This window comes from Ascaphus truei, chromosome 8 (genome assembly GCF_040206685.1).
Source record: "Ascaphus truei isolate aAscTru1 chromosome 8, aAscTru1.hap1, whole genome shotgun sequence".
NCBI lineage: Eukaryota > Metazoa > Chordata > Amphibia > Anura > Ascaphidae > Ascaphus > Ascaphus truei.
Window position 1 is genome coordinate 30,847,216 of NC_134490.1, and position 27,644 is coordinate 30,874,859.

Sequence of the window (27,644 nt, forward strand, 5' to 3'; positions counted from 1 at the left end):
CTCACTCATCTAGAGGTATGGTGGAAAAGGAAGTGAGGGGCAATGTGGGTAAAGGGAATAGTCTTGGGACAGATTATCTTTCCCAAACAGGAGGGGGGGCAGACTAGCCCATTCTGGTGAGGATCACAGAGGCTGCAGTAGCAGCTCACTGCTTTCATGCCCAGAGGCAAGAAATGCAACATTGTTGCAAGTTACACAGGCACAGTATGTGTGTGCAAACTCCATGCAGCTGAGAATAAGATCTGACAGGCAGAAGCTGCAAAGGAGAGGGGGGTGAGTCAGAAATGTAATTCTTGTTCCATGACAGGAAGGATTTTGATCCAGGGAGATATCTGATTGCCAATATTTGGAGTCAGGAATGAATTTATTTTACCCCTTATGATACTGTATATCATTTGATGATATGTCACTGGGGGTTTTTGTTTGCCTTACTCTGGATCAATATACTGTAGGTACAAATATAGGATAAAGTATCTGTCGTCTAAATTTAGCATAGGTTGAACGTATGTCTTTTTTCAACCTCATCTATTATGTAACCCAATGAAACAAACCGCTTAGTAAACACGGCCCCAACGATCATGCCTCTGGCAGGGTAGGGGTTAATATATGGGTCGCATGTACATGTCATTTAATTGAACGTATATTATGTTATAAAGCCCGTTAACCCCTTCCAGTGGCAGAGGAGGCAGCAACGCATCGCGCTGTATTGCGCCTCTAGCCCCTCTGACCTTGAGAGGAGGTTAAATCGAAGCACGTCCACGGCTGCAGCCCAAAATGCCCAGCGCTGCGTAGCAGGCTCGCGCGGCAGTGAAGGAGTTAAGCCCTCTATTGGTGCAGTCTGCTCCAATAGACTCCTGTAAACTCAGCAATGCAGGGGCACAGGAGTACTGCAGCAGTGCAAAGCTGCGGGCCATGAACAAGCTGCCTACCTGCCCCCCCAGCACGTGCTCTGCAGGGTGAGAGGGGAGCTCAAAGTGCTGCTGCAGTTTGTGCACTGTTTGTCCTGCACAAGGTCTCTCTGCAGGGGTCCCTGGCTCTCTAAACCTGGGACTGGGGCAGATGCTGGAAGGAGATACAGTTGAAGGTAATTTGAAACACTCTCTCACTCTCTCTCTCGCTCTCTCTCTCGCTCATTAAACTGCAATAGTGCCAATGAGGTCAGTAACACACAAAACTCCCATTATATTGATAACAATATACATGTATATATATCGTCTAAATTTAGCATAGGTTGAACTTGATGGACATATCTCTTTTTACAACTTATTTATTTATAACATGTTTTACCAGAAAGTCATCTACTATGTAACTATGGATCACTATCTCTCATTTTCTCTCAATCTCTCTCACTCTCTCACTCACTCACTTTATCATTATATAAACCCTGTCTCTGTCCTCTAATTTATTTCTTTATCTTCCTCCGTAACTCTCCCGTATTTCTTTACTCGTTATCCATTCTAGCCCCTTCGCTCTCCTTTCCTCTCTGAATCTATTTCCTCTCTCTCCCTTTCTCTTGCTGCACATAAACACATATATGTAATCAGCATGAATTATATCCAATGTTAGCCTGTCTCTCCCCCTTTTACCCCTCTTCCCTCCCTCCCCCTTTCCACCTCCTCTCCCCCCTTACCCCTGTCTTTCACCCTCCTCTATCCCCCCTTTCCACCTCCTCTTTCTACCCTTTCCCCCTCCTCTTCTATCTCCCCCTCCTGCCTCCCCTTTCCTTCCCCCTCCTCTCTCCCCCTCCATCCCCCTCCCTCCCCCCTCCTATCTCCCCCCCTTCCTTCCCCCTCTTTTCTCCCCCTCTTTTCTCCCCCTCTTTTCTCCCCCTCTCTTTCCACCTCCTCTCCTCCCTTTCCCCCTCTGTTCCCCCTCCTCTCCGCACTCCCTTTACTCCTCCGCTCCCCCTTTCACCCTTCTCTCTTTTCTCCTCCTCTCCCCCCTTTACCCCTTTCCCCCTTCTCTTCCCCCTTTCCCCCTTTCCCCCTTCCCTCTCCCCACCTTTCTTGCTCCTCTTTCCCAACCCCCCTTCTTTCTACTCCTTTTCCTTCCACTTTCCCCTCCTCTCTGCCAACCCCTCTCCCTCCCATTGCCCCCTTCTTCCCCTCTTTCTCCCTCAATTGTCCCCCCTTTCCTCTCCCCCTCCCCTCATTCCTTTTCCCCCTCTTTTTCATTCTCCACCCTCACCCCTTCCTCTCTCACCATTCCCCTTCCTCTCTCCTCCCCTTTCCCCTTCCTCTTTCCCTTCCCCCTTCCTCTCTTGCCCCTCTTTCCCCTTCCACTCTCACCCCTCTTTCCCCTTCCTCTCTATCCCCCTTTCCCCTTCCTTTCCCTTTCCTCCCTCCCCCATTTCCCCCTCCTCTCTCTTCCCCCTTTCCCCTCCACTCTTTCCCACTTCACCCATCCTCTCTCTTCCCCTTTCACCCCTCATCTATCCCCCCCCTTCACCCCTTCTCTCTCTCCCTCTTCATCCCTCTCCCCCTCCCTTTTTCTCCCTCCCTCTCTTTCCACTCACTTGCCCTCCCTCTCCCTCTTTCCTCCATCCCTCTTCTCTCTCTTCCCTCCTCTCACCCCGCCTTTCTCAACCAAACCCTTTATTCCCTCCCTCTATTCCCCCTTTCCCTCTCTTCCCCATCTCCCCCTCTCTTCCCCCTTTTCTCTCTTCCCCCCTCTCTCTTGCACCCTCCCTCATCCCCTCTGCTCTCTCTCCTTCCCTATCAACTTCTCTCTCCCTTCCCTTTCCCCTCTCACCCCACTCCAACCCCCGCCCCTCTCTCTTCTCTCTCCCCCACCTCTCTCTCCTTCTCTCCTATCGACTTCTGACTCCCCTTCTTCCCTTTCCCCTCTCTGTCCCACCCACCTCTTCCCCCTTTCTCCACCTCCTAACCCCACTTTCCTCCCTCTCTACCCCCTCATCTCTCCCTCCCCCTCTCTTTCCCTCCCCTGTCTCCCCCTCTCTCTCCTCCCCTTCTATCTCTTGCCCCCCTATCTCTCATTCTCCCCCCTCCTCTCTCTCTCTCTAGATGTATCCCTGCCTTATATCATACCCTGCACTCTGGGTTCTCTTCACCTCTGTGCTTCTCACCTCACTGCGTCCTGCAGTCGGTGACAAAAGTCAAAGAAAAATCATTCATGTGCACGGTGAGTCTGTTCCAGGCTTCAACCTCCTATCACTAGACCCTGAGCCTCCCGGCCAATAGAGTGTAACCCTGCACCCTCTCTAATGCTGCCGTTGGCTTAACCACTGCAATTCTCTGAAAGAGATGAAATAGTCAAATGTATGACAGTAATTTGTTTAAAACAAAAAAAGGACATGGGGATTAATGCTTACACCCCTGCTCTGTGTGTGTGTGTGTGTGTGTGTGTGTGTGTATATCAGTGTATTTATGTGTCAGTCTGCTCTGTGTGTATCAGTGTGTGTGTGTCAGCGTATGTATGTGTCAGTCTGCTCTGTGTGTATCAGTGTGTATATCTATGTCAATCTGCTCTTTGTGTATCTTGGTGTGTGTGTATCAGTACATGCATATGTGTACATATAAATGAGTGCAAACATGCACAAGTGAATACATGTATGACCCTGTATATGTGTGCATGAGTGCAAGCCCTATGGATGCTCTACAACAGCGTTTCCCAAATGGTGGGTCGCGACCTGGCACCGGGTCACGGAAGCAAAATTGCCGGGTCGCAGCGAGGCTGGCCACACGGCGTCCCCCCCTCCCTCCTTGCGGCGTCCCCCCCTCCCTCCTTGCGGCGTCCCGCCCTCCCTCCTTGCGGCGTCCACCCCTCCCTCCTTGCGGCGTCCACCCCTCCCTCCTTTCGGCGGCCCAAGGTGAGGTGCGGGACAGTGCTGAAGTGGTGCAGGCTGCTATCGCTGGGGTGTCAACGGTGATTCGCTGACTCGGGCTCCTACTGCAGCTCTGCATCATGATGTTGCCGCCCATGACATGCTCCGCCCCCCCACAGGACACGATGCCCGGCATGATAGGAGGTAGGAAATGGTGCGGGGGCGCACCTGTGCCTCCGTTCCTGGCGCTCCCTTCCCCTCAGTCCCCTTGGTGCGGGAGATAGGCGCAGGGGGTGGGCAGTGGTGGCTGCGCGGTCGCTGGCGGGCAGAGGGAGGCGTGGAGCCGCCTGCTCGGATCGCGGGCCTTTCCTCTCTCCCCCGCCCCCCCCCTCCAGTCACTCACATCCGTCGCTGCCTCTGTAATAAATTGTGTGTGTGTGTGTATATGTAGGGGAGTGTGTGTGTGTATCAGTGGCTGTGTGTGTGTGTATCAGTGGCTGGCTGTGTGTGTGTATCAGTGGCTGGCTGTGTGTGTGTGTGTGTGTGTGTATCAGTGGGTGCGTGCATCAGTGGGTGCGTGCATGTGTATATATAGGGGAGAGAGTGTGTGTGTGTGGGGGAGAGAGAGAGTGTGTGTATAGGTGAGTGTGTATCAGTGGCTGCGTGTGTGTGTGTATAGGGGAGAGATAGAGTGTGTGTGTATATACAGGGAAGTGTTTGTGTATCACTGGCTGTGTGTGTGAATGGGGGAGAGAGTGGGTGTATGTATGTATGTGTGTGTGTGTGTGTGTGTGTGTGTGTATGTGTGTGTGTGTATCTGTATGTGTGTGTGTGTATCTGTATGTGTGTGTGTGTGTGTGTGTGTATCTGTATGTGTGTATGTGTATCTGTGTGTGTGTCTGTGTGTGTGAGTCTTTCTGTGTGTGTGTGTCTATCTGTGTGTGTCTGTGTGTGTGTGTCTTTGTGTGTGTGTCTATCTGTGTGTGTGTGTGTGTGTATCTGTGTCTGTGTGTATCTGTGTGTGTATGGGGGAGAGAGTGTGTATGTATCTTTGTGTGTGTGTGTGTGTGTGTGTGTGTATCTGTGTGTGTGTGTATGGGGGAGAGAGTGTGTATGTATCTTTGTGTGTGTGTGTGTGTGTGTGTGTGTGTATGGGGCAGAGTGTGTGTGTGTGTATCAGTGGCTGTGTGTGTGAGTGTGTGTGTATCTGTGTGAGTGTGTGTGTGTGTATCAGTGGCTGTGTGTGTGTGTGTGTGTGTGTGTGTGTGTGTGTGTGTGTGTGTGTGTGTGTGTATCAGTGGCTGTGTGTGTGTCTGTGCAGGCTAGCAGTGGCTGTGTGTGTTTGGTCTGACTGTGTGAGTGTCTGTAGGTCAGTGACTGTGTGCGTCTGTGCAGGTCAGAGAGAGGTTGGGGGGGAGGGAGAGAGAGAATAGAGGGGATTGGGAGAATATATGAAATCTGTATGGACATTCATAACGGTTTTATTTTACCTATAGGCGATAAAAATTTTAGTGGGTCACGAAGGAGAAGTTCAAAGATAACCGGGTCACAGAAAAAAAAGTTTGGGAAACGCTGCTCTACAACATGGGCGGGCAACTCCAGTTCTCAATGGCCACCAACATGGCAGGTTTTAAGGATACCCCTGCTTCAGCACAGATGGTTCAGTCAAAGACTGAGCCACTGATTGAGCCACCTGTGCTGAAGCAGGGATATCCTTAAAACCTGACCTGTTGGTGACCCTTGATGACTGGAGTTGCCAACCCCTTCTCTACAATCTTTTCCCCCCTGTGAGCCCTTGATATCCCAGTCCAACACTAGGACACCATTTTGTCTTTGATGCCCATGATACTGACCCGTCACCTCTCTTTGTTCTGTAGAGGACGAGGCTGGGGAGGTAATCGTACAAACAGCCCCGGGCAAAGTCATCACACACCGGGGCGGCTCCATCATTCTTCCTTGCCACTACCACTACCAGGACTCAGGGGAGGACCCTCCACAAATCCGCATCAAGTGGACCAAGATCAGTGACCCTATGTTCTTCAGTGACGTCTTTGTGGCTCTGGGGAATGAGAGGAGAGGGTTTGGTGCCTACAGGAGCCGTGTGTCCTTGCAGGAGGATGGCCCGGGGGACGCCTCGTTGGTTATACACAATGTCACACTGGAGGATTATGGGAGATATGAGTGTGAGGTGACCAATGAGCTGGAGGATGACACAGGCATGGTTGACCTGGACTTGGAAGGTAATGGAACCCATCATGCCAACTGGGACAAAAAGCCTTGTACCTCTCTACCTCCTTCTGTCACTCGTTATGTCGCTGTTGCTCACTCCATGTGTCTCCTTCTTGGTCTCTCTTCCAACCTCTCTGTGTCTGCTACTTTATCTAAGTCTCTGCTTATTTCGATCCTCTTCTTTAATCAATGACATTATCTTTCTCTCTCTCACTCTCTCACTCTTTCTCTTTCTCTCTCTCTTTCACAAAACATGAGTTAAACTAGTTTTGGAATTTGGAGGTGAGAAAATCAGGCTGTGAAAAGGGGTTTTAAAAAATGGCACCCGTGAATAACAGCTTTGTGAAGGGCAAATTTATTCTGGCAAGCAATAGTTACAGAAACACAAGGGGTCTGTTTATCAGCGTGCAGAAAACGGCCCAGAGCCATTTATTCACGATTAGAGGGAAAAATAACTTTCCAATATACTGCCTGCAAACATTTCATTACCTTCAAAAGGAAAAGATCAGGTCTTCAGTGCAATACTCAGTCTTATCAAAAACTCGTTGTCTTCCACTCTTAGCTCTTTGGCTAATGATGGAACCATAATTACTTCTCAGAAAGCAGGATAATTAGGGACTGGGGGCCATTTCTCTTTTCCCTCTTTCTGTCTCTCCTCTCCCCTATCTCTCTTTCTCTCTGTCCCCTCCCCTCTCTCTTTTTGACTCTCTTTTAGTTTTTCTACCCTATCATTCTCTGTCCTCCCATCTACCTATCCCTCTCTTCCCCCTCCTGTCATGCAGGTGTGATCTTCCCTTATTACCCCCGGCTGGGTCGGTACAGTATGAACTTCCATCAGGCTGAGCAGGCCTGTAAGGATCAGGATGGGATTCTGGCATCCTACAATCAGCTACATGAGGCCTGGCTTGGAGGTCTGGATTGGTGCAATGCTGGTTGGCTGCAGGACGGCTCAGTGCAGTATCCCATCTCCAAACCCCGAGAAGAGTGCGGCAAGAGGGAGACCGCCACGGGAGTGAGGAATTACGGCTACCGGCACAAGGATGATGAGCGTTACGATGCCTTCTGCTTTACATCCAACCTCAATGGTATGAGAGAACCTGGCTGATGGGTGGGCAACCTGTTTACATCTGCATTGGCTACACCCAGGGGTCAAAGTGTTGGTAGAAAAAAAAAGTGGTGCTATGTCTCATTGCAGGAGAGCATAATACTCTCCAACCTGACATCAATGTCTTTCCACTGTTTTTAAAAGTGGAGGTTATTCTTTGAAAATTATGTCTTATAATTTAGAATAAGAAACATGAGTTTATGGGTGGGAAAATCAGAGAGCAGTGGTACTTTATACACGTCAATCACTGGCTATACCACTGAATAGTGTTTATGGTGTTGAGTTGTACACAGAGAGGTATTAGCAGCATGAAGACTTGTAGTTATACCACTTTATAGATCAATGGTAAGACGCCTGGAGTACTGTTTCAGTTTTGGAGACCGTGGCTGATATTAACTAAGCTGTGCTATTTCATAGCTGGCCTCGCATGTTCCAGCGAGGGTAGATACCTTACGGCCCATTTAAGTGAATGGAAATAAATGAGACTTTCCAATACATCCATGGTATTAATAAGGTGAAGGAGGGAAGCATATTTCGGAGAGAGAAGCGTACAGTACTACAACAGGAGGTCATGCTCTGAAGCAGGAGGGTGGGAGGCTTATGGAAATGTGAAGAAATACTTCACAGAAAGGTGGTGGATTCATGGAACAGCCTCCCAGCAGAGGTGGCAAAACCCTAATACAGTAAGGGAGTTAAAACATTATTGGGATTAACACAAGTGGATTCCAAATATGAAAGGAAGCTGAGGCTGTAATAGGGTCTGAAGATTCATAAGACATATGAAAAAGGGCACACTAGCTGGGCCAAGTGGTTTTTATCTTATCCAAATAAATAATCTCAAGCAGTTTTGGATTCCTTTACCATATTAGCCTCCACCACCTCTACAGGAAAGCTGTTACAGACACCCACTGCCCTTTCAGTAAAGATGTACTTTCTCATGCTTCCTACTCTCTAACTTAAGAGCATGCAGCTTGTCCACGGATTCCTCTTTCACCTTGTTAACACTTTGATGTATTTGAAAGTTTCCACCTTATCCCCCCTTACCTTGTTGCTTCCAAGTTGAATATGTCGAGATCCTTTAGTCTTTCCTGAGAAGTACAGCGATTTGCTCGAGTGTCTAAAGTTGGACTCATAACTCAAATCCTCATGAAAACAGGATGTGTCAAGACCATAGGGCATTGATGGGCAACATGCTGCCCAGTGGCTTAATGTGGCCTATGTGGGTTCACCTGTGGCCCCCAACAACCGCCTGCCCCAGAAACCCACTCTCCTCTCCCTAGAGCAAGAATGTAGCTGCCACGGATCGTATCTTCTTGCTACCCCCTCTGCTGCTTAATGACAGTGTGCTCATAAATACTTCCATGCTCCTCTCCTGTGCTGATCATTAATTTCCAGTGCAGGAAGAGCAGCAGAACAGGATTAATCAGCAAACTGGCATTAGACAGCTGAGTGAAAGGGGATGGGGTGAAGCTTCTACCCACAGGTAATGTTCAGTTCCTTAGAGAGATCAAAGGCCGCACATGTGGCCCCTGCAGTATATCAGGTTGCCCACCACTACCATGGGGGCTAAATGTCTGTCTGTTTTGAATGCTTTAGAAATAATTGTTCAATGTTTTTACTTACCTCATCCTGTAAAGGAGGATCAGATGGGCTAATGCTCCTTATCTGCTGCTAATTCCTATGCACTCATTTACCTTCTCCTCCAGGTAAAGTCTACTTCTTGAAGACGTTCCGTAAAATGAGTTTCCCTGAGGCAACCAGAGCCTGCGAGGACAATGGGGACACCTTGGCCAAAGTGGGTCAGCTCTATGCTGCCTGGAAGCTGCAACTTTTGGACAGATGTGAGGCTGGTTGGTTGAGAGATGGCAGCATCCGCTATCCCATCGTGAACCCACGGGAGAGGTGTGGGGGTATGGAACCTGGCGTGAGGAGCCTGGGGTTCCCCAGTAAGAAGTACAGGCTGTTTGGGGTCTACTGCTTCACAGGGGAGGGAGAGGAGGAGGCAGGTCAGAGAGTCAATGAGGGGATCAACCGATGGAAGTCTAACCACGTATAGATTGTATGATGGGGCATGGTATATATGTATGTATATGTTTATATAGCACTATCTAGGTATGCAGCGCTTTATATATTTATATAGTACATAATAATGGGCAGTATAACACAGACATGATTAGGGCATTCAATATAAAAGCCCCAACGAGTTTACAATCTAAACAATGTGTTAGAAAATATTATGAGTGAATTGGTTCGTAGAAGAAGGCTAAGAGGCTGTGTAAGTGGATATGGAGAGGGGATTCCCCTCTGGCAGCGAGAGGGTTAAGATGTATACAGTTCTGCACCAGATCTTGTAAAAAGGGTTTATAATAATAAAAAAAAGAAGATGGAGGGAGAGATGCAGATAGAAGGAGATACAGTGAAAGAGATAAAGGAGAGGAGGGGAAATAAGTAATTAAAAGTAAGTGTATGAGATAGAAAGAAGAAAAATGTAAAAGGAAAAAAGGAGGGAAGATATCAATATATCTATCTATATACAGCGTGAGAAGTGTTCTTGACATTGTAATCAGCCTCCCGTTCTGTTGCTGCCCGACACTGGTGGGAGCTGGCCATGGTGCTGAATGTCATGTGAGAGCTAAGATGTGACAGTTAGGAAGCATACATTAGTATAACTGCCCTTGTTACCCCTCAATGTGTTACACTGGCTGAGTGTCACAGAGTTGTGGGGACACAGGGGGTCTCATCATAACTTGTGTATGTATTTATGAATGTGCATGTGTACATGTATTTACAGATACATATTATATTTATATATGTGTGTGTGTGTATATTTATGTGCATATATGTTGGTGTGAATTTCTTTGTCTGCAAGCACGTGCATAGTTTTCTATGTATAAATGTGATGTGTTACACAATATGTATGTTTTCTGGATGTATGAGTAAATTTGATTGCATATATGTGCATGCATTGAATGTTAGTATGTGTATATGTGCGTGTAGATATGTAAATACATGCCTTTAGATGTGTTTGTGTATGTGTGTGTGTGTGTGTGTGTGTATAGATGTGTAAGTACGTATTTAGATGTGTGTCTGTGTGTGTGTATATAGATGTGTACCTATATGCCTTTAGATTTGTGTTCGTGTATAGATATGCAAGTACATACATTTAAATGTGTGTTTGTTTACGTGTGTGTAAGTACGTCTTTAGATGTGTGTGTGTATATATAGATGTGTATCTGTATGCCTTTAGATGTGTGTTAGTGTATGTGTTTGTGTATAGATATGCAAGTACATGAATTTAGATGTGTTTGTGTGCGCGTGTGTATAGATGTGTTAGTACATCTTTAGATGTGTATGTGTACCTATATGCCTTTAGATAATGTTTGTGCATGTGCCTATAGATCTGTGCCTATAGATCTGCAAGTACATGCCTTTAGATGTGTTTGTGCACATGCTTTCAGATGTGTTTGTGTACATATGTGTACAATGTGCTTGTACGTGTGTATATATGTATGTAAAGGCTGGTCAGAGCAGCACAGCCTATCTCCATAACCCACATTATGATGTTGAATTCAGCTCAAGATAATTTCCATGTACATTAGGACGCAGACAAAGGAGTAGAAGATATCAATGCGTTTATCTCTGCTCCTGCGGTGAGAAATCTGCACGTTACAGACAGTGGGAGCCTCCTGCAGACATCTACTCATTGCACAATTTAGGGGGCTCATAACCCCTTCACTACCAGAGGGGCGTGCAACATGTTCCAGTGATCACTGTGTATATAGATGCTCCTTAAACCTTTTGATGCTAGAAAGAACTGCATCAAAGCCCCACTGGCAGTAGCTTAGCTAGACATGTGTGGGCCCCCGGGCAAAAAAAATCAAAAAAATCTGGGCCCCCTCATGTCTCTCTCTCTCTCTCTTTTCTCTGCTCTCTCTTTTCTCTGCTCTCTCTCTCGTCTTTCTTTTCCTTCTTATGTATTTCTCTCTTGTATTTTCTCTTTGTGTCTCTTCCTTCCTGTATCCTTTCCTTTTCATGTCTGTTTTTACCCCTGTGATTTAACCCTTCCCCTCCCTATCACCTTTCTCAGCCTGTCTCTCAGGCGGCCCCACATTGCACTACTTGAGGCCCCGCCCCTGACCTAGGCCCCACCCAAGGTGGCTCTGCAGAGGAAGGAATTTCCCCTCTGTCCTTCCTACTGCATCTCAGGGCCCCGCCTCCTGACACAGGCCCCGCCCACCTGCAGAGGAAGGGATTTCCCTCTGCTTCCTGCAGCATCTCAGGCCCCACAATGTGCCGGGGAAAGGGGGAGGGAGAGCAGGCCCCAAAGAGTGCGGGCCCCCGGCCTTGCCGGGCTATAGCTACACCCCTGCCCCCCGGCATCAAACATGTTAAGCTACTATGGAATTTAGGCATAAAACTCAGGACTGCCAGTGTTGGCATTACGTGACTGTATTTGGATGCTTTGGGTGTTATTCATTAAACAGAGATAGTGCCGATTGGGGAACTATCACGCCGATCTTCCACTGTCAATGGAAGCTTCCATGTGATAGTGTCCTGATCAGCACTATCGCAGTTTAATAATGGCCCTCTTTATGGGGGTAAATCTATATCTGCTGTAGCGGCTGCTATAGATATTTTCTGCTGAAAATCCTCCAACTTCAATTGGGATTTTTGACCTAAAATGACCGGTTCTGCCAATATAGAATAAGGCCCTACTGTAAGTCTGCTATGTCAAGGTCTGCTTTGATGCACAGTATGCCGATGCCGTGTTTGCATAAAATAAAGGTCAAAATAAAATATCTACAAAAAATATATTGAATAAAAATAAAGTTTGTGAATCCAGATTACACAGATCCTTAGTCAGGGAAATTTTCAACGCTAAGAAAAAATGCATTGCAGGACCTCAGCATAGAAGAGGTTACGGCGAGTGTGTGAAGGCCCTTATTAAATATTTTTAGGGGTAACATGATACCAGCATTCTATCTTATTGTTTATAGTACAAATATACCAAGCCCAAGTTAACTGTTAAAAAAAGTTTATTAAAATTTCCAGCTTGACATCAATGCAGTGTTTAAACAGCACATCCTGCTTCATGTTTTAGTCGTTTACACTGCAAAAAACAAACAAAACAAAACTGCAGAATAAAGCATTGCTATTAACTAAGCATCCACCACCACACTCTCCCACCTCCCCATCCCGATTCCCAGAGACAGGCTCAGACACTGCTGCTTTTCTATGTCTAATCACAACAGATTGGATACCATATTTACAAAAGGGTTGAAGTGCTTTTAAAAAAACAGTAGCGGTTCTGTCACTGGGGCAAAAATGTGTGGATGTCAACTGCTTCCTATAACTTGTCCCATAACTGATCCTATAACCGGTCCCTATAACTCCTCCACTTACTGTTCCTATAACTCCTCCCCTAACGGCTCCTCTAACTGCTAACTATAACTCCTCCCCTAACTGCTTCTATAACCCCTCCCCTAACTGCTCCCTATAACTCCTCCCTTAACTGATCCTATAACCGCTCCTTATAACTCCTCCCCTAACTGCTCCTCTGCTTCTATAACTGTTTCCTATTACTCCTTCCCTAACTACTCCTATAACTTTTCTCCCTCTAATTGCTCCTATAACTCATTCCCTAACTGGTTTTTGAACCGTTTCCCTAACTGCTCCTATAACCACTGCTAAACAAAACTGCTCTTCTACCTCCTCGTCCTACTGCTCCTATAACTCCTGCCCCAATAATACCTTCCCCTACTGTTCTTAAACCCGCTTTCTATAGATCCTCCCCAACTGCTCCTATAAACTCCCTATAAGGCAACGGCCCACTGTCTCCGCTGCACGCGGTGCAGCTCTGATCCCCGGTCTGCAGTGAGCTGCAGGGGGAAGGACAGGGGGGCGTGACGGAGGCTGAACCGCTGAGGGGCGTTGCCACCGCGCTCGTCGCGAGTATTGATCTTAATTTTCCTCTCTTTAGGAAAAACTGGCCGTGCGGTGTGGCGGCCCCCCATGGTAATGGGCTTGGCCCCATTGAGGGGCGGCTCTTGTCCCTGCTGTGCCCACCACAGCGGGCTCTGCAGCAGGCAGCAGGGTCCTGGCCTAAGGTTTGTCATATAGTAGGCACTGGTGCACGTGCCCGGCGCTGTGCATGCACGTGGCGTGCACATTTAGTTGTTAGGGTGCAAGCAGTGACGTGCGCGGTTAGGGGGCGTGACTAAGACATCACAGCGTTAGGCCGCGCTGACTGGTTCACGGCATGGCAGCAGCGCGAAAATACAATTTTATTGTAATTTCCCTGGTCTGCCATGCCACCACTCACGGCCGGGCGCGCGTCCATAGTATAGAAACGTCTGGCTAACACAGCCAATTATAATTGACGCGCACGCGCGCACACTATATTACACGCCCTACTCTACCACTAACTGCTTCCTACGGAATCGTTCACTGATGCAATATGAGCATTTTGATACACGGCACAAAGGAACCCCACAAGATTCTCTCTCTTAGCACCAACTTTCTATCGTATATTAGCAGTATTTTTAGTGGTAGCCCGATATCCCCCGATATCGGAGTTTAGTGGGGAGCAGGTGAGCAGGCAATTAGCCATTAATTGGATCCATTTGCATGCTAAGTAGCGATCCGGGCATTAAATGTAGCCCACACGTATGAGAATGAGAGTTATCGCTGCATTATTTAATCGTAAAACCTTTTAATGCACAGCGATATCACGGAGCTCAGTAAATCTAGGCCTGTATAGTTTCCCTTAGTTATATAGCGCTGACAGTGTATGCTGCGCTGTACATAGAATGTTGCAGGCGCTATGCGTTCCAGCCATGAAGAGCTCACAATCTAATGTTGGTGCCTAAGGCACAATGAGAATAAGTGATGTGCTCATGTTCACAAGGAGCGGATTTGAACAGGCATCACCCACAACAAAGGCAGTGACAAACTGCAGTATTTCATTGGAAACGCAAGACTAGGACTGGCTGAGCTTATTCCTGGGAATCTAGAATGAAAGAGGCATCTGCCGCACACACAGACACACACGTGCAGACACAAACACACGCACAAGCTGACACACACACACAGCTAAAAAAAACAAGCCCTTAACAAAAGGATCAGCAAAGACCGGGGGGAGAAAATTTCCTACCACAAAATCACACTACTTTTTATCTGTAAGCAATACGTGTACTAATACCAAAAAAAAGGGTGCAAACCCTCCCTCCAAAACTCCCCCACACCGGCTGCTGTTTCCGCCAGACCAAAGCATTTCAGCCGCAGTGTATGATGGTACTGAGTATATAGCGTAACATAGCCCCAGTGCTGCCAGAACGGCCAACAATGCATTGCAGCGCAATATAACAACATGAAGAGTAATGCGTTGCTTTCCCCCTCTGGCAGCGAAGGGGTGCCACTTTTCTGCTGGGTTAGGGTTACTCTCAAACACCCCCCCTCCGCGGAATGTAGGGGACCACCCCCCATCATATAGAACAAAACCAAGTATGACCTTCCTTCGGTGACGAGGGGGGGCTCCTGCCAGTAGGTCTGGGAGTGTATAGTGATACTCTGCATTATTATACACCGCGTCATGCTCATGAAAAAAAAAAGGGGGTAGTTAAAACCCAGCTGGCAAATTAACATTGCAGCGGCATTACCCCTCTGCGGCCGTTGCTTGGCAATGGGTTGCTGGCCCCACCTGGCAGTTAAAAGGGTTAAGAGTGCAGTAAAATATTCTATCCTGCGGTATGTTCCTAATTATCAGGAAAGCCCCTTTTCTTGTGCGTTGAGCTCCCGAGAGACTAATATTGTGAAGCGTTTAACCCCGCGTTTACGGTAACTGTACAGTGGTGAGATGATCGTTGCTCCTCCTTGTGCACGGACACTCTTTTATACATTAAGAGCATTCACCATCCCCAGTCAGGGAGACACCTTCCAGCTGTTTAAACACATTTCCACAACATCGGGCACAAAATATGGCAGTGCGGCTTCTTCCAGACTGCGTCGTCTTCATCGCCGGTTAGTAAATCTGGCTCTGAACCTCTTCACGGCCAGAGGGGCCTGTCCCGCATCTCCAGCGGGGAGAGCTGCAATGGACGTTTATGCGTCATTGTCTAACTTTATCAGCGGAAGTTCGTTTAAGATCAACAACTAAATCATTTTTTTTTCAGGGCCTCTTTAAAAATGGAACTGCTTTGTATCCCAGTCTATATTACTGCAGGTTCGGAGCCACTGCATCGTTCTGTTCTTGATTGCCTAGGAGACACTATTAAAAGTAGCATGTGTTGCGTATTTAGCGGTGTGAGCTTCAATGATTTTCAAAGTTAGGCTTTTGCTTTTCAGCAAAGTCTTCCGGCTACCGAATAATTCTGCCAGGAGCAAAAAAACAACACCAGATTTATCAAAGAAGAAAACAACCCATGAAAAGCAATGCTATTTTTTACCTTTATAAATCTAGTGCTGTTTTTGCTGCCAGGAGACTTTGATGAACAACCTCTGAAATAGCTCCAGTGAGGGAGGGTGCATTCACCCCTTCAGCACCCTCTACACTACCCTAATACTAAATGGGACTGCAGGTTTATAGGACTTCTGCTGCCTCTTGGTCAGTGTTGTTCTCAGCGCTGGATACCTCCATAGGTCTATGGGGTTTGTCTGTAGTAGGCGGGATGCGTGGGGGGGTGAGGGGGGCTTTAGGAGCCGGGGGAAGCACATTAATAGTAGGTGTCCTTATCTCTCCGGTGTGGGTGCCGGTTTTCTTTCCTCCTCTCCCTGTGGGATTTGTGCTGGTGATGATGCTGATTATGATGATGGTGGTGATGCTGCTTGTGTGGGTGATGCCAATGTTGGTGATGGTGTCTTCTTGTCCTGTGATGCCTTTTGGCTGTTGGATGGAAACAAGTACACATTAGGTCCATTTATTAAGTCTTTTTATGAGACTCCCAGACTTTACACAGCTCTATGTACTCACTACCAGACTTCTTAAAATAAGCTTGACCTCATCATCTGCCCATTCTTCTATCCGCTGTGAAACCACCACCCTATTAGATCACTTGCTTTCTTCCATACAGTATTTATTATCTTATCCCTAGCCTAAGCATTTTATATTTCCCATCCTGTATTAGCCCCTATTACCTCTGTTAGGAGGCTGTTCCACGAGTCCACTACCCTTCTCACGAAAAAGGACCAACTCCCATTTCCCCACATTTTATCTCCTGAGAAGCCCCCATTCCTACACCTGTCTCTATCCTTCAGTCACTGCCCCTATGCTGTTTCTCACTCCAACTGCCCTTTTCTCTGTCCTGTCTTTCAGTCACTGCTCCTTATTTTCCTCCACTTCCTGACTTCCCATTTCCCTGTCAACATTCTCTGTGTCCATCCTTTATACTCATTGTCACCATGTCTCAAATCAAGGGAGTCCAGAAAGCAACTGAATTTTCTGAAGCCCATCTGATGAAGAGACCTCTGCAGTCTTGAAAGACAACCTTATACCTGTGATATGTTGGTCTATTAAAAGTTATCATGGCCCATGGAGTATCTTACTCTTTCTGGACCCATTTGGCTACGAGCACCCTTTACTGAAGCCCCTGTGAAATTCAGGGACATTTGGAAACTAGATGCAAGTCAACACACCCCCTTCTCCTCCACCCCATCTTTGACCTGGTGGTTCTAATTGACACAAAGATGGTCTTGCTCCATCATCTGCTTTGTTTTTCAAAGTCTCCCGGCTGCAAAACTAGAGCAAAATTAGTGCAGCACCAGATTTACCAAACAAAAAGATCCCATTACTTTCCAATATATTCCACTGATTTGATCAATCTGGTGCAGTTTTATATGGAGACTTTTATAAATAACCCCAATGATACCTTGATATATGGACACAGAGATGCATGCTCTAAGTGGCTCTCCATTTTGGGGTCACATTTGGAAACACACTCACGTTTGGCACAGAGTATTCGCGGCCGGTCCCATCTCCCGTTGCGGTGACACTTGATCGTTGGAATGTGCCTTTGGATGAAGCCATCCTCGCATTGGTAACGCACCGTGGAGTGGATGCTGTACTTCTCTCTCCTCTTGCCAATGAGGAAAGCGTCCCTCACGGCAGGTGGAGAACCGCAAAGGACTATGGGAAAGACATGATAATCTGAGCCACCCATGTTGACCATACACTCTGCACTCTCTTAAACCCCATGGTCCAAGTGGCTTAAATAGAATAATTGGTATTGTGCCTCATAAAAAAAAAAGGATATTGACATTAAACATTGGAACAAAGCTTTTCGGATGGTAGATTAAAGCAATATTTATGCTGCAAAAATTGGAAGGTGGAGAGAATTTCGAAAAGAAATCCCACTGTGTTCAAACATATCCGTAGTATTTAAAGGTGATAGAAAAAACTGAGAGGAGCAGAGAAGAAAGAAGAGAGAGAGAGAAGCAGATGGGAGAGAGAGAAATCAAAGCAGAATGATTCTGCAATTAAAGATACATTAAGAACAGTTGTCCTTTCCATCCTCTCTCCATCTTCCTGCAGCCTCCTCCTAAACTTCCCTGGACTTTTGTAAGTGGGAGAAAGTCTACTTGAAAATCCCTGCTGTCTGGCGTTAGAACCACATGGCAGATAGGAGCAGAGGAGGCTTTAATCCCAGGCTACCGATGTCACTGCCCTCACTGGGGAGTTAGAAGCCAATACAGCGAGGGTGCGGCAAGCAGGGAGACGTAATAACAATCACTGTGTCTCCCTGATACAGCAGCTAATCCTTAAAACTACAATTGTTTAGTAGTCAGCATATTATGGGGTCTAATAACTAAAGTCGCTTGGCTGCATAAGTGGGGCAAAACCAGTGCAAAAAAAAAAAAAACGCACCAGATTTAGGAATCTAGTTGAAAGCAGCTGGAGTTTTCTCTTTTGTAAATCTGGTGCTGTTTTTTTGTATGCACTGATTTTGCCACTGGTTTTGTATTTGGAAGACTATGTGATAAGCAGGAAGAGTCACTGATCTCAATGTATTTGACTTTCTCGCTCCTCACTTACCGGTTCCCTTCTTGCAGATATAAGGTAAGTTGTAGTTGCAAGGGACGTCGTTCCATTTGCCTTCCTCGTGGGAGACCATGACCACGCAGTCCTCTCCCCCCGCAAAGAAGTTATCGGGCTGCTGAACCCGCCAGCTCTCGTATTGCTGAGACAACGGGAGAAGGGGGGTGGGAGGGGGAATGAGTCCTGGAGGCAGAGCCAATCACCACTGCAGCCCTAACCCCTTCAGAGCCAGAGGGCCCTGGAATGTATTAGACTAGAACAGGAATACAGAGCCTGGCACCTCTAGAACTTTATTACTCAGGTAACAGAGCTTGGCACCTCTAGAACTTTACTACTCAGGTAACAGAGCCTGACACCTCTAGAACTTTATTACCCAGGCATACAGAGCTTGGCACCTCTAGAACTTTATTACTCAGGTAACAGAGCCTGGCACCTCTAGAACTTTATTACCCAGGTATACAGAGCTTGGCACCTCTAGAACTTTATTACTCAGGTAACAGAGCTTGGCACCTCTAGAACTTTATTACCCAGGTATACAGAGCTTGGCACCTCTAGAACTTTATTACTCAGGTATACAGAGCGTGGCACCTCTAAAACGTTATTACTCGGGTGTAGAGCCCAGCAGCTGTTGAACTTTATTACTGAGGTCTACAGAGCCTGTCAACCTCTGGAACTTTAATACAGAGCCCAGCATCCCTTACATTTTATTACTGAGTTATATGGAATCTGGCACCTCTGGAACTATATTACTTTAATAGAATTCTAGAGGTGTCAAGCTCTACAAACCAAAGTAATATAGTTGTAGAGGTGCCAAGCTCCATATAACTCATTAATAAAATGTTAGGGGTGCTGAGCTCTGTATACCTGAGTAATACAGTTGTAGACATTAACAGGCTTTGTATACCTGAGTAATACAGTTCTAGAGGTGCCAGGCTCTATATATCTGATTAGTAAAATTATAGAGCTGCCAGGCTTTGTATGACAATCAGGTATACAGAGCTTGGCACCTCTAGAATTTTACTAATCAGATATACAGAGCCTGGCAGCTCTAGAACTTTATTACTCAGTTATACAGAGCCCAATACCCCTAACATTTTATGACCAAGTTATACGGATCCTGGAACCTCTAGAACTTTCTTACTAAGGTTTAGGAAGCCTGACTTGTGTACAACTTTGTTACTCAGCTATGCAGAGCCTGACACCTCTAGAACATTATTACTCAGGTGTACAGATCCTGGCACCTCTAGAAATTTATTACTGAAGGTATAAAGAGCATAACACCTCTAGGACTGAATGGAGCATAAGATGTGCCTAATGGAGAAGCACAGTTTAGTAAATATGGCTGGGGGGGGAACTGGGACAACTGTCCCAACCTCAGCAGCTCCAGCAGGCCTATACCGGAAGTTGGGTCTGACCGGAAATCGAGCCCAACTTCTGTGATTGTCCGACCCCGCTGAACAATCCTGTGACCCAGGTCAACACTTTGTCCTGGCCTCTGCATAAGCTGTAGCGGGCCTGAATATGGCCCATAATCCTCTTCTGTCTTTAGCAGACTCACCAGTGCTGTGTTATCTGTCCACTGGAAATCCTGCTCCACGGTCCTGTCATTCAGACCAATCCACGTGTTCTCGTGGCCAAAGCCTGAGGAAACATCCCATCACTTAGAGATCCCTACAAACAAGGGGATAACCCCTTTGCTGCAAGAGAGTCCTGCTTTGCTGGCCCCTTTGGCAGTGAAGGGTTAACAGTTGACAGACGTACGTTGAACATCTTTCTTCTAAATCCCCCAACTTCCAATTACAAAGGTTCAAAATCTCCCGGATGCAAAAGTGGGGTAAGAAACAGAACCAAAGTTAAACTTGATTTGCTGTTAAAGTAGCAGTCCAAGCTGCCGTTTTTTATTTATTTATTTTCCCCCTTTAATATGTGCATCAATACAATCCAAACAATGTTAAGTAATTAGCTAAGTTGCCAATCGATCGGTGAAGATTGAGCTCGGGGGTTCACTAAATGGCTGTCAGTGCAGCAGAAGAGGATCAAAGATGCAAAGTTCTGTGGGGAAGATCATGTGACCGGGCAGTCACCAAATACAATTGGTGTGCTGCTGGAGAGAGGGCAGGGCTCAAAAAAGGGGTGTGACAGAGCCTGTTTCAGAAGAGGAAGGGGATGTGACTTTGTAAATGGTTGCTATAGAAACAAAAAATGCTATACATTAGAATACATAAAAAAAAATATTTGAGTTGATTTTTTTTTAATCTATAAGTATTTTCTCATAGTACAGAACTGATTTATTTAAAAAAAAAAAACATGTAGGATATTGCTTGGTCTGCAGCTTTAAAGGGATTTGTTCTGAATGAATGTGCTGTTTGTGCACAAGTTTTGCATCTGGGAGATTGTCACATAGCTCCCTTAATCTTACATTGTCACCTAAACATATATTTCACATTAGCGTCTACATTTATCATGCAAGGTCCGGTGTTACAAATCAGGCAGATTTGTCAGAGATGGGATCAACTCTCAGCCTAAAACTGCTGGATCCTTTCTGTAGTCTCTTTCTGCGGTGGGGATTTTGTAGGGGAAAAACGGCTAGAATCCTAAGCAAAGAATTATTGTAGATTTAAACTGACAAGTAATTCAGCTTTAAATAAAGAGATTCAGTCAAAAATGCATTTCTTCCTCTCTGCCATTTAGTATTTCAGTGCTATTCCTTATATTTTCATCATTACTATATGTGATTTTTTTTTGTTGATGCCTGAGAAAAAATGCAGGAACTCCGCTCCCCTGAATTCCCTCACAAAAATAGCCGCCAGTGACCTGAAACAGGAAGCATCGTCTGCCTCTATTCTGCCGTCTCTGGAACACTTTTAGACTTAATAGGACCTGCATTAATTAGGATGGGAAATAAGCATATTTTTCTTAAATCAATAAAAGTTTCCCAAATAATATTTGTTTGTTGTATAGTGCTCACAGCGTTGCACAAAAAAAATTGCGCAGGCACTATGTGTCCCTGCAATGAAGCGCTTACAATCTAATTTTGGAGATAAATGGTGCGATGCCATACGACACTTTCTGGAGCTGGGCCTTACATCAATGATATCAACAAATAAATCACAAAAAATGATATCACCAAGAGGAGATACTGCTGGTGTGAGGAATTTCACAATCCCTCAATAGACAGCAGGAGGAGTACACAGAGCGCAAGAACTCCTCTCGTGGGTAAATGGTAGTTCACAGGAATCAGAACAACATGTATTAAAAGAAAAGAGAAAAGATCATGGTACAATACAGTTTAATTAACAAAAAAATCCTTTGAGCAGTGAGCTCCAGTACACTCACACGCTCCACGATCATTAAAAGCAATTTAACCAACTCAGGGTTAGGAGCGATGCCCGCAATACAGCAAACACAGCTCACACGAATCCTCTGGGTAGGGACAGTCTCCTCCGCATCAAAACAGCGTCTGACGTCACAAGACTTCCTCAGCTTTCCTCCAATGGTAAGGGAGAAGTAGCAGGATACAGAGTCAGCGTCAGCGTTGAGATCTTTACAGCGGGAGAACAGCTGGTTCGCAGAAAGCGGCAAGAGGCTCCACACAGCTCACGGGTCACTGCGCAATTGAAATTAACCCTACGCGTTTCATCCGGGTATTCGGACTTCTTCAGGGGTGCATGCACGCTGACTGTATCCTGCTACTCCTCCCTTACCATTGGAGGAAAGCTGAGGAAGTCTTGTGACGTCAGACGCTGTTTTGATGCGGAGGAGACTGTCCTTACCCAGAGGATTCGTGTGAGCTGTGTTTGCTGTATTGCGGGCGTCGCTCCTAACCCTGAGTTGGTTAAATTGCTTTTAATGATCGTGGAGCATGTGAGTGTACTGGAGCTCACTGCTCAAAGGATTTTTTTGTTAATTAAACTGTATTGTACCATGATCTTTTCTCTTTTCTTTTAATACATGATGATCTGATTCCTGTGAACTACGATTTACCCACGAGAGGAGTTCTTGCGCTCTGTGTACTCCTCCTATCAATGAGACTGCAAAGGCCTTGTGGCATAGCATTATTAAGTAAATATAGGGGTCAAAGTGACTTGCTCAAGGTCACAAGGAAAGATGACACTGGGATACCAGCCAAGTGTTGACCCACTTCAAAGATAGGGACATTGCCACTGAGCTACGCCTTCCGCTAGTATTGCATTCATTCATTTGCATGGAGTAGACCCATGTGTAAATCTAGCATGCAGAGTGCATCTGAATGTGCCGCTGCTCACTGTTGATGAAGCTCTGCTCCTCCTGGGAGTGGATGCTGGTCAGGTGACCTGCCCGCCTGCGGCAGTCCCTCTCTGCCTCCTCCCACGGGCGCCGCGGAGGGAAGTAGCGGTAGCAGGAGCCCTGGAACTTGTGCCAGTTGTGGGCACAGCCCTCTGTGTCTGAGGGGAGAGAGAGAAGGTTACAGAGGAAAGAAAGAGAAAGACCGACAGAGGAAGGAGGAAGGAGAGAGAGAGAGAGAGTGAGGGGGAAAGGGAAGGAGAGAGAGAGGGGGAAAGGGAAGGAGAGAGAGAGGGGGAAAGGGAAGGAGAGAGAGAGGGGGAAAGGGAAGGAGAGAGAGAGGGGGAAAGGGAAGGAGAGAGAGAGGGGGAAAGGAAGGAGAGAGAGAGGGGGAAAGGGAAGGAGAGAGTGAGGGGGAAAGGGAAGGAGAGAGAGAGGAGGAAAGGAAGGAGAGAGAGAGGGGGAAAGGAAGGAGAGAGAGAGGGGGCAAGGAAGGAGAGAGAGAGGGGGAAAGGAAGGAGAGAGAGAGAGAAGGAAGGAGAGAGAGTGAGAAGGAAGGAGAGAGAGAGAGAGAGAGAGAGAGAGAGAGAGAGAGAGAGGAGAGTGAGAGGAAAGGAAGGGGAGTGAGAGAGAGGGAAGGAGAGATAGAAAGAGGGAAAAGGAAGGAGAATGAGAGAGACGGGGGAGGAAAGAAAAATAATTAAAGGGAGAAAAGATGATAACTAAAAAAAGAAGTGTATAATGGGGGGAGAAAAGGAGGGGAACCCTGAGAATAGAGGAGTATAACATTTCTACAATAACTCTTTTCCCCCAGTGGGAAATGTTTTATTCCCTCACTCACTTCTCTCTCCCTTTCCCTCCTCTCTCTTACATCCCCTCTCCCACTCTCATGTTACAGCTCAGCCTGCTTAGCTAGTAATTTTTCTCCCCCTGCTATAGTTAGCTCGGGCTCCAAGCACGGCTGTCAGGCCCCTAATGCAGTTTGAGGAGGGCACAGACCGGGAGATCGCTCTGCTCAGCTGCTGACACTGGGAAAGCTTTTCTGCAGGGAGCTGACTGTGCACAGCCCCACGCACACTGCTGACCTTACATTACTGCACTTTACCACATTACAGGCACTGGCCTTCCCTTCACATGCTGCTGCACCTGGTGCACTGCAGGAGGTGGGTTATACATCAGTGCCAGGCATCAGAAGTGAGATATACAGCCACCTTGAGGCCACATTAACCCTTCCCCTACCAGGCCTGCAAAACTGCAAAACACTGGGAGTTCTAAAGAGGAAAGAGAGAGAAAAAAAAGAGGAGAGAGAGAGAGAGAGAGAGAGAGAGAGAGAGAGAGAGAGAGAGAGAGAGAGAGAGAGAAAGAGAGAGAGAGAAAAAGAGAGAGAGAGAAAAAGAGAGAGAGAGAGAAAAAGAGAGAGATAGGAAAAGAGAGAGATAGGAAAAGAGAGAGATAAAGACAGGGTGGACAGAGAGGAAAAGAGAAAGAAAGAAGATATGATGGGTCCACAAGGGTGCTCCACTCCAGCCCTCAAGCCCCCTCCTCCCCCCAACGGGTCATGTTTTCAGGACAGCCCTGCTTCAGCAAAGGTGGCTCAATCAGTCCCTGCTTCAGCACAGGTGGCTCAATCAGTCCCTGCTTCAGCACAGGTGACCCAATCAGATGTTGTCTTTGACTGAGCCTCTGATTGAGCCACATGTGCTGAAGCTGGGCTATCCTGAAAACCTGACCTGTTGGGGGGCCTTGAGGCCTGGAGTTGAGCACCCCTGTCCCAGATAGGCAACCAGAGGGAGGTTGGTTATTGGGGTGAAATAGGGACTGCCCAGATTGAAGTGCTACCTGCATACAGAGTACAAAGTGAAGCACAGTGCTGCTAAACTAGTGAAGCTCAGGTATAGAGGAGGAGGGACAGCCAGAAGTCACAAAGTGGTGATGACAAAGTAATTGTCTGCAGGCTGCTCCAGGCATATCCTCATCTAAACACCATTTGTATTCACGGCTGGTGCTCCTTCACTGCAGTATTGATCTGTGCCTGACTCCTGCAGCTCATATATTAGCAGGACGGAGCCTGGAGATGCTGTACATCAGAGGCATTGCTAACCACGCAGGTCCCTGAGCACAGGTATATCTCGGTGCCAGAGGGACTTGTAACATCTCTTTATTACCACTCTTATACACGTGGTCTCTTCTTCACTCTCTCTCTTCCTCCCTCCTTCTCCTGCACAAGTGACTTCTTACATCTCCCTTCGTCTTTTTACCTCTCTCCGTCCTTTCCTCTCCACTTCCTTCCCTCTTCGTCCTTTCCTCTCCACTTCCTTCCCTCTTTCCTTCCCCCCCATCTTCCCTTTCTTCTTCTTCTCCCTAAATTCTTCCCTCTTTTCTCTTCCTTCCCCTCCTTCCTATTCCTCCGTACCTTTATCGCACATGTTTCCTCCGTAGCTGGGTAGACACAGACACAGAAATGAGTTGATCTCGTCAATGCAGGTCCCTCCGTTCTGACATGGGTTGGACAGACAGTCATCTATATCTGTCACCACAACATAGCACAGAGTTATAAGGACACCCTCCATTATATATGTATATGGTTATCCATCTGTATACATGTTTGAGTGTGAATGGACAACTATGTGTGTATCATTGTATCTACCGTATCAATGTGTCTGTGTTTAAGTTGTATGTATCATTGTGTTAATGTGTGTATTAGTGTGTTAATGCGTGTCTCTAGCACTAAAGGGTCTAATTTCAAATTCCTATAACTCCTCCTATTGCTCCATATAACCACTCCCTATAACTCATCCTAGTGCCCCATGTAACATCTCCCTATAACTCCCCCTATTGTCCCATATAACCGCTCCCTATAACTCCCCCTATTGCTCCATATAACCTCCCTGTAATTCCTACTATTGCCCCATATAACCGCTCACAATAACTCCCCCTATTGTCCCATATAACCGCTCCCTGTAACTCGTCCTATGGCTCCATATAACCTCTCCCTATAACCGATCCCTATAACTCATCCTATCCCACCATATAACCTCTTTATAACTCTTCCTCTCTCCTACTGAGAGAAGCAGGATGACAACGCCTCTCTCTTAGTGTCAGTTTAATATCAAAATATGCTTTTTTTAAGCATCATAAAACCTCCGGGTGTAAGGGACCAAACGTAATTATTTCCCCCTAAATGGACGTGCCCTCATATAGCCCTAAAAGTCCTAATATACATCCGTTCCAATACCAGACTCTCCTGCCTTAAGCCTGGGTATCAGGCAGCAAAATATCATCTGCTCCTTTGAGCTCTGCATCAATATTTTATAGGGCAATTAGAACAGAGTTAGAGGTGGGGACTTAATACCCAGACTGTTGGAGCATCCTCTTTACAAGCTTTGAAAAGCCGACAGTGCTGCTTCTTCCTGGTGTCATGCATAAGCTTCTTAGCTGGGAGATTAAAGTCACCGGTGATGATGGCGCTGTACCATACACTATTAAAGGTTTCCCTTCACGTCAGTCCCCACGCAGACTCCTCAGTCAGGAATACTTAAAACAGTAATCCCCCCTCCCCCCCCACAGAAACTATATGAGCTTAACTCATACAATGGTAGTATCTGGTCTCCTGAGCATGTGCTACAAATCAGGATTTTCTTCATCTCTAGCTTCTGAGGTTACCATGGTAACCTTTACACTGCACTAGACTCTGGGGAGGCCTCCATTTTATCTTCCCGCACACATGATATTTCAAACGCTTCTTTCTCCTGAACGGAGCATCAGATTAACAGTGTTGGGAAGGGCAAGGACAGATCTCTTAAAATAATAATTTATTACAATAAAATGCAAAAAAAAAAAGGGAACTCGTCATCAAATGCACTTTAAGATTGGCTGCCAGAGGTACCTGCAACACATTGTGCTGAAGACCCCTCTGGCAGCAGAGGGGTTAAACAGTCTGAAAAAGGATTTTTGTTTGTAAAAAAAAAAAAAAACAGCACCACATTTCCCTAAAACAATAGGATTTTGTCTTTGATAAATCTTGTGCTGTTATTATATTGTTTCCTATGCAGTGCTGTACAAAATAATTTAGCAGGTAGAGTGAGTCTGTGCCCTGAAGAGCTTGCAATCTAATTTTGGCGCCCGAGGCTCAGGGAGATAAATGGAATTGCCTTTGAAATGTATGAGGGTGCAGAAAAGTGAGAAATGCAACAGGGTCACTGTATAGAGCGGATATTCCTCTGCAATATCACAAAGATACGCTCGTTCCTCTGTTGCTCGATTGCTAAAACTCTGACTCAGGCCCTCATTCTCTCCCGTCTTGATTACTGTAACCTCCCGCTGTACGGCCTTCCTGCCTCTCACCTGTCTCCCCTACAATCTATCCTAAACGCTGCTGCGAGAATCACTCTACTCTTTCCTAGATCTGTCTCAGCATCTCCCCTCATGAAATCCCTCTCCTGGCTTCCGATCAAATCCCGCATCTCACACTCAATTCTCCTCCTCACTTTTAAAGCTTTACACTCTTCTGCCCCTCCTTACATCTCAGCCCTAATTTCTCGTTATGCACCACCCCGACTCTTGCGTTCTTCTCAAGGATGTCTTCTCTCTACCCCCTTTGTATCTAAAGCCCTCTCCCGCCTTAAACCTTTCTCACTGACTGCCCCACACCTCTGGAATGCCCTTCCGCTCAGTACCCGACTAGCACCCTCTCTATCCACCTTTAAGACCCACCTTAAGACACACTTGCTTAAAGAAGCATATGAATAGCACTGTGAACATTCTGAAACACATGATACATAAAGCTTGGCCCCCTGCAGACGCACTTACCAGATACTCCCTCCTACTGTCTCTATACGTTCTCCTACCTACCAATTAGATTGTAAGCTCCTCGGGGCAGGGACTCCTCTTCCTTAATGTTACTTTTATGTCTGAAGCACTTATTCCCGTGACCTGTTATTTATATTATCTGTTATTTATATGATTACCACGTGTATTACTACTGTGAAGTGCTATGTACATTAATGGCGCTATATAAATAAAGACATACAATACAAATACAATACAATACAGAAGGGGAAAGGAGGACTCCAGCTCTCCTGGGCAGCGTTGCGTACCGATTTCACAGTTCTCTCCGGTGTAGCCGTGCTGGCAGATACAGCTGTACATGCTGCCATTGGACAGACAAGTCCCCAAGTGCAGACAGGGATTGTGTGAGCATGGCTGGGGTTCCCCTGCAAAGTATATATGCAACC

The 27,644-nt window shown here is 46.5% G+C and overlaps 2 protein-coding genes across 3 annotated transcripts; one reads left to right on the plus strand and one right to left on the minus strand.

Annotated features, from left to right (window-relative positions):
* The first annotated feature begins 785 nt into the window (after positions 1-785).
* On the plus strand, positions 786-12,229 carry HAPLN4 (hyaluronan and proteoglycan link protein 4). Of its 2 annotated transcripts, XM_075611125.1 has the most exons (5): positions 786-1,084; positions 3,024-3,141; positions 5,662-6,024; positions 6,796-7,098; positions 8,825-12,229. In XM_075611125.1, the coding sequence occupies exons 2-5, from the start codon at positions 3,024-3,026 to the stop codon at positions 9,172-9,174; spliced, it is 1,134 nt and encodes a 377-aa protein (XP_075467240.1). In that variant the 5' UTR covers positions 786-1,084; the 3' UTR covers positions 9,175-12,229. The 2 variants fall into 2 exon arrangements, with proteins under 2 accessions (XP_075467240.1, XP_075467241.1); XM_075611126.1 differs by lacking the exon at positions 3,024-3,141 and having other exon boundaries at positions 788-1,084; positions 8,825-12,228.
* On the minus strand, positions 11,364-27,644 carry NCAN (neurocan). Its single transcript, XM_075611127.1, has 7 exons — positions 27,507-27,644; positions 24,824-24,937; positions 22,413-22,571; positions 19,706-19,788; positions 18,145-18,289; positions 17,056-17,238; positions 11,364-15,999 (listed from the first exon to the last, which is right to left on the minus strand). Exons 1-7 carry the CDS (start codon positions 27,556-27,558, stop codon positions 15,830-15,832), a joined length of 906 nt encoding a protein of 301 aa, XP_075467242.1. The 5' UTR covers positions 27,559-27,644; the 3' UTR covers positions 11,364-15,829.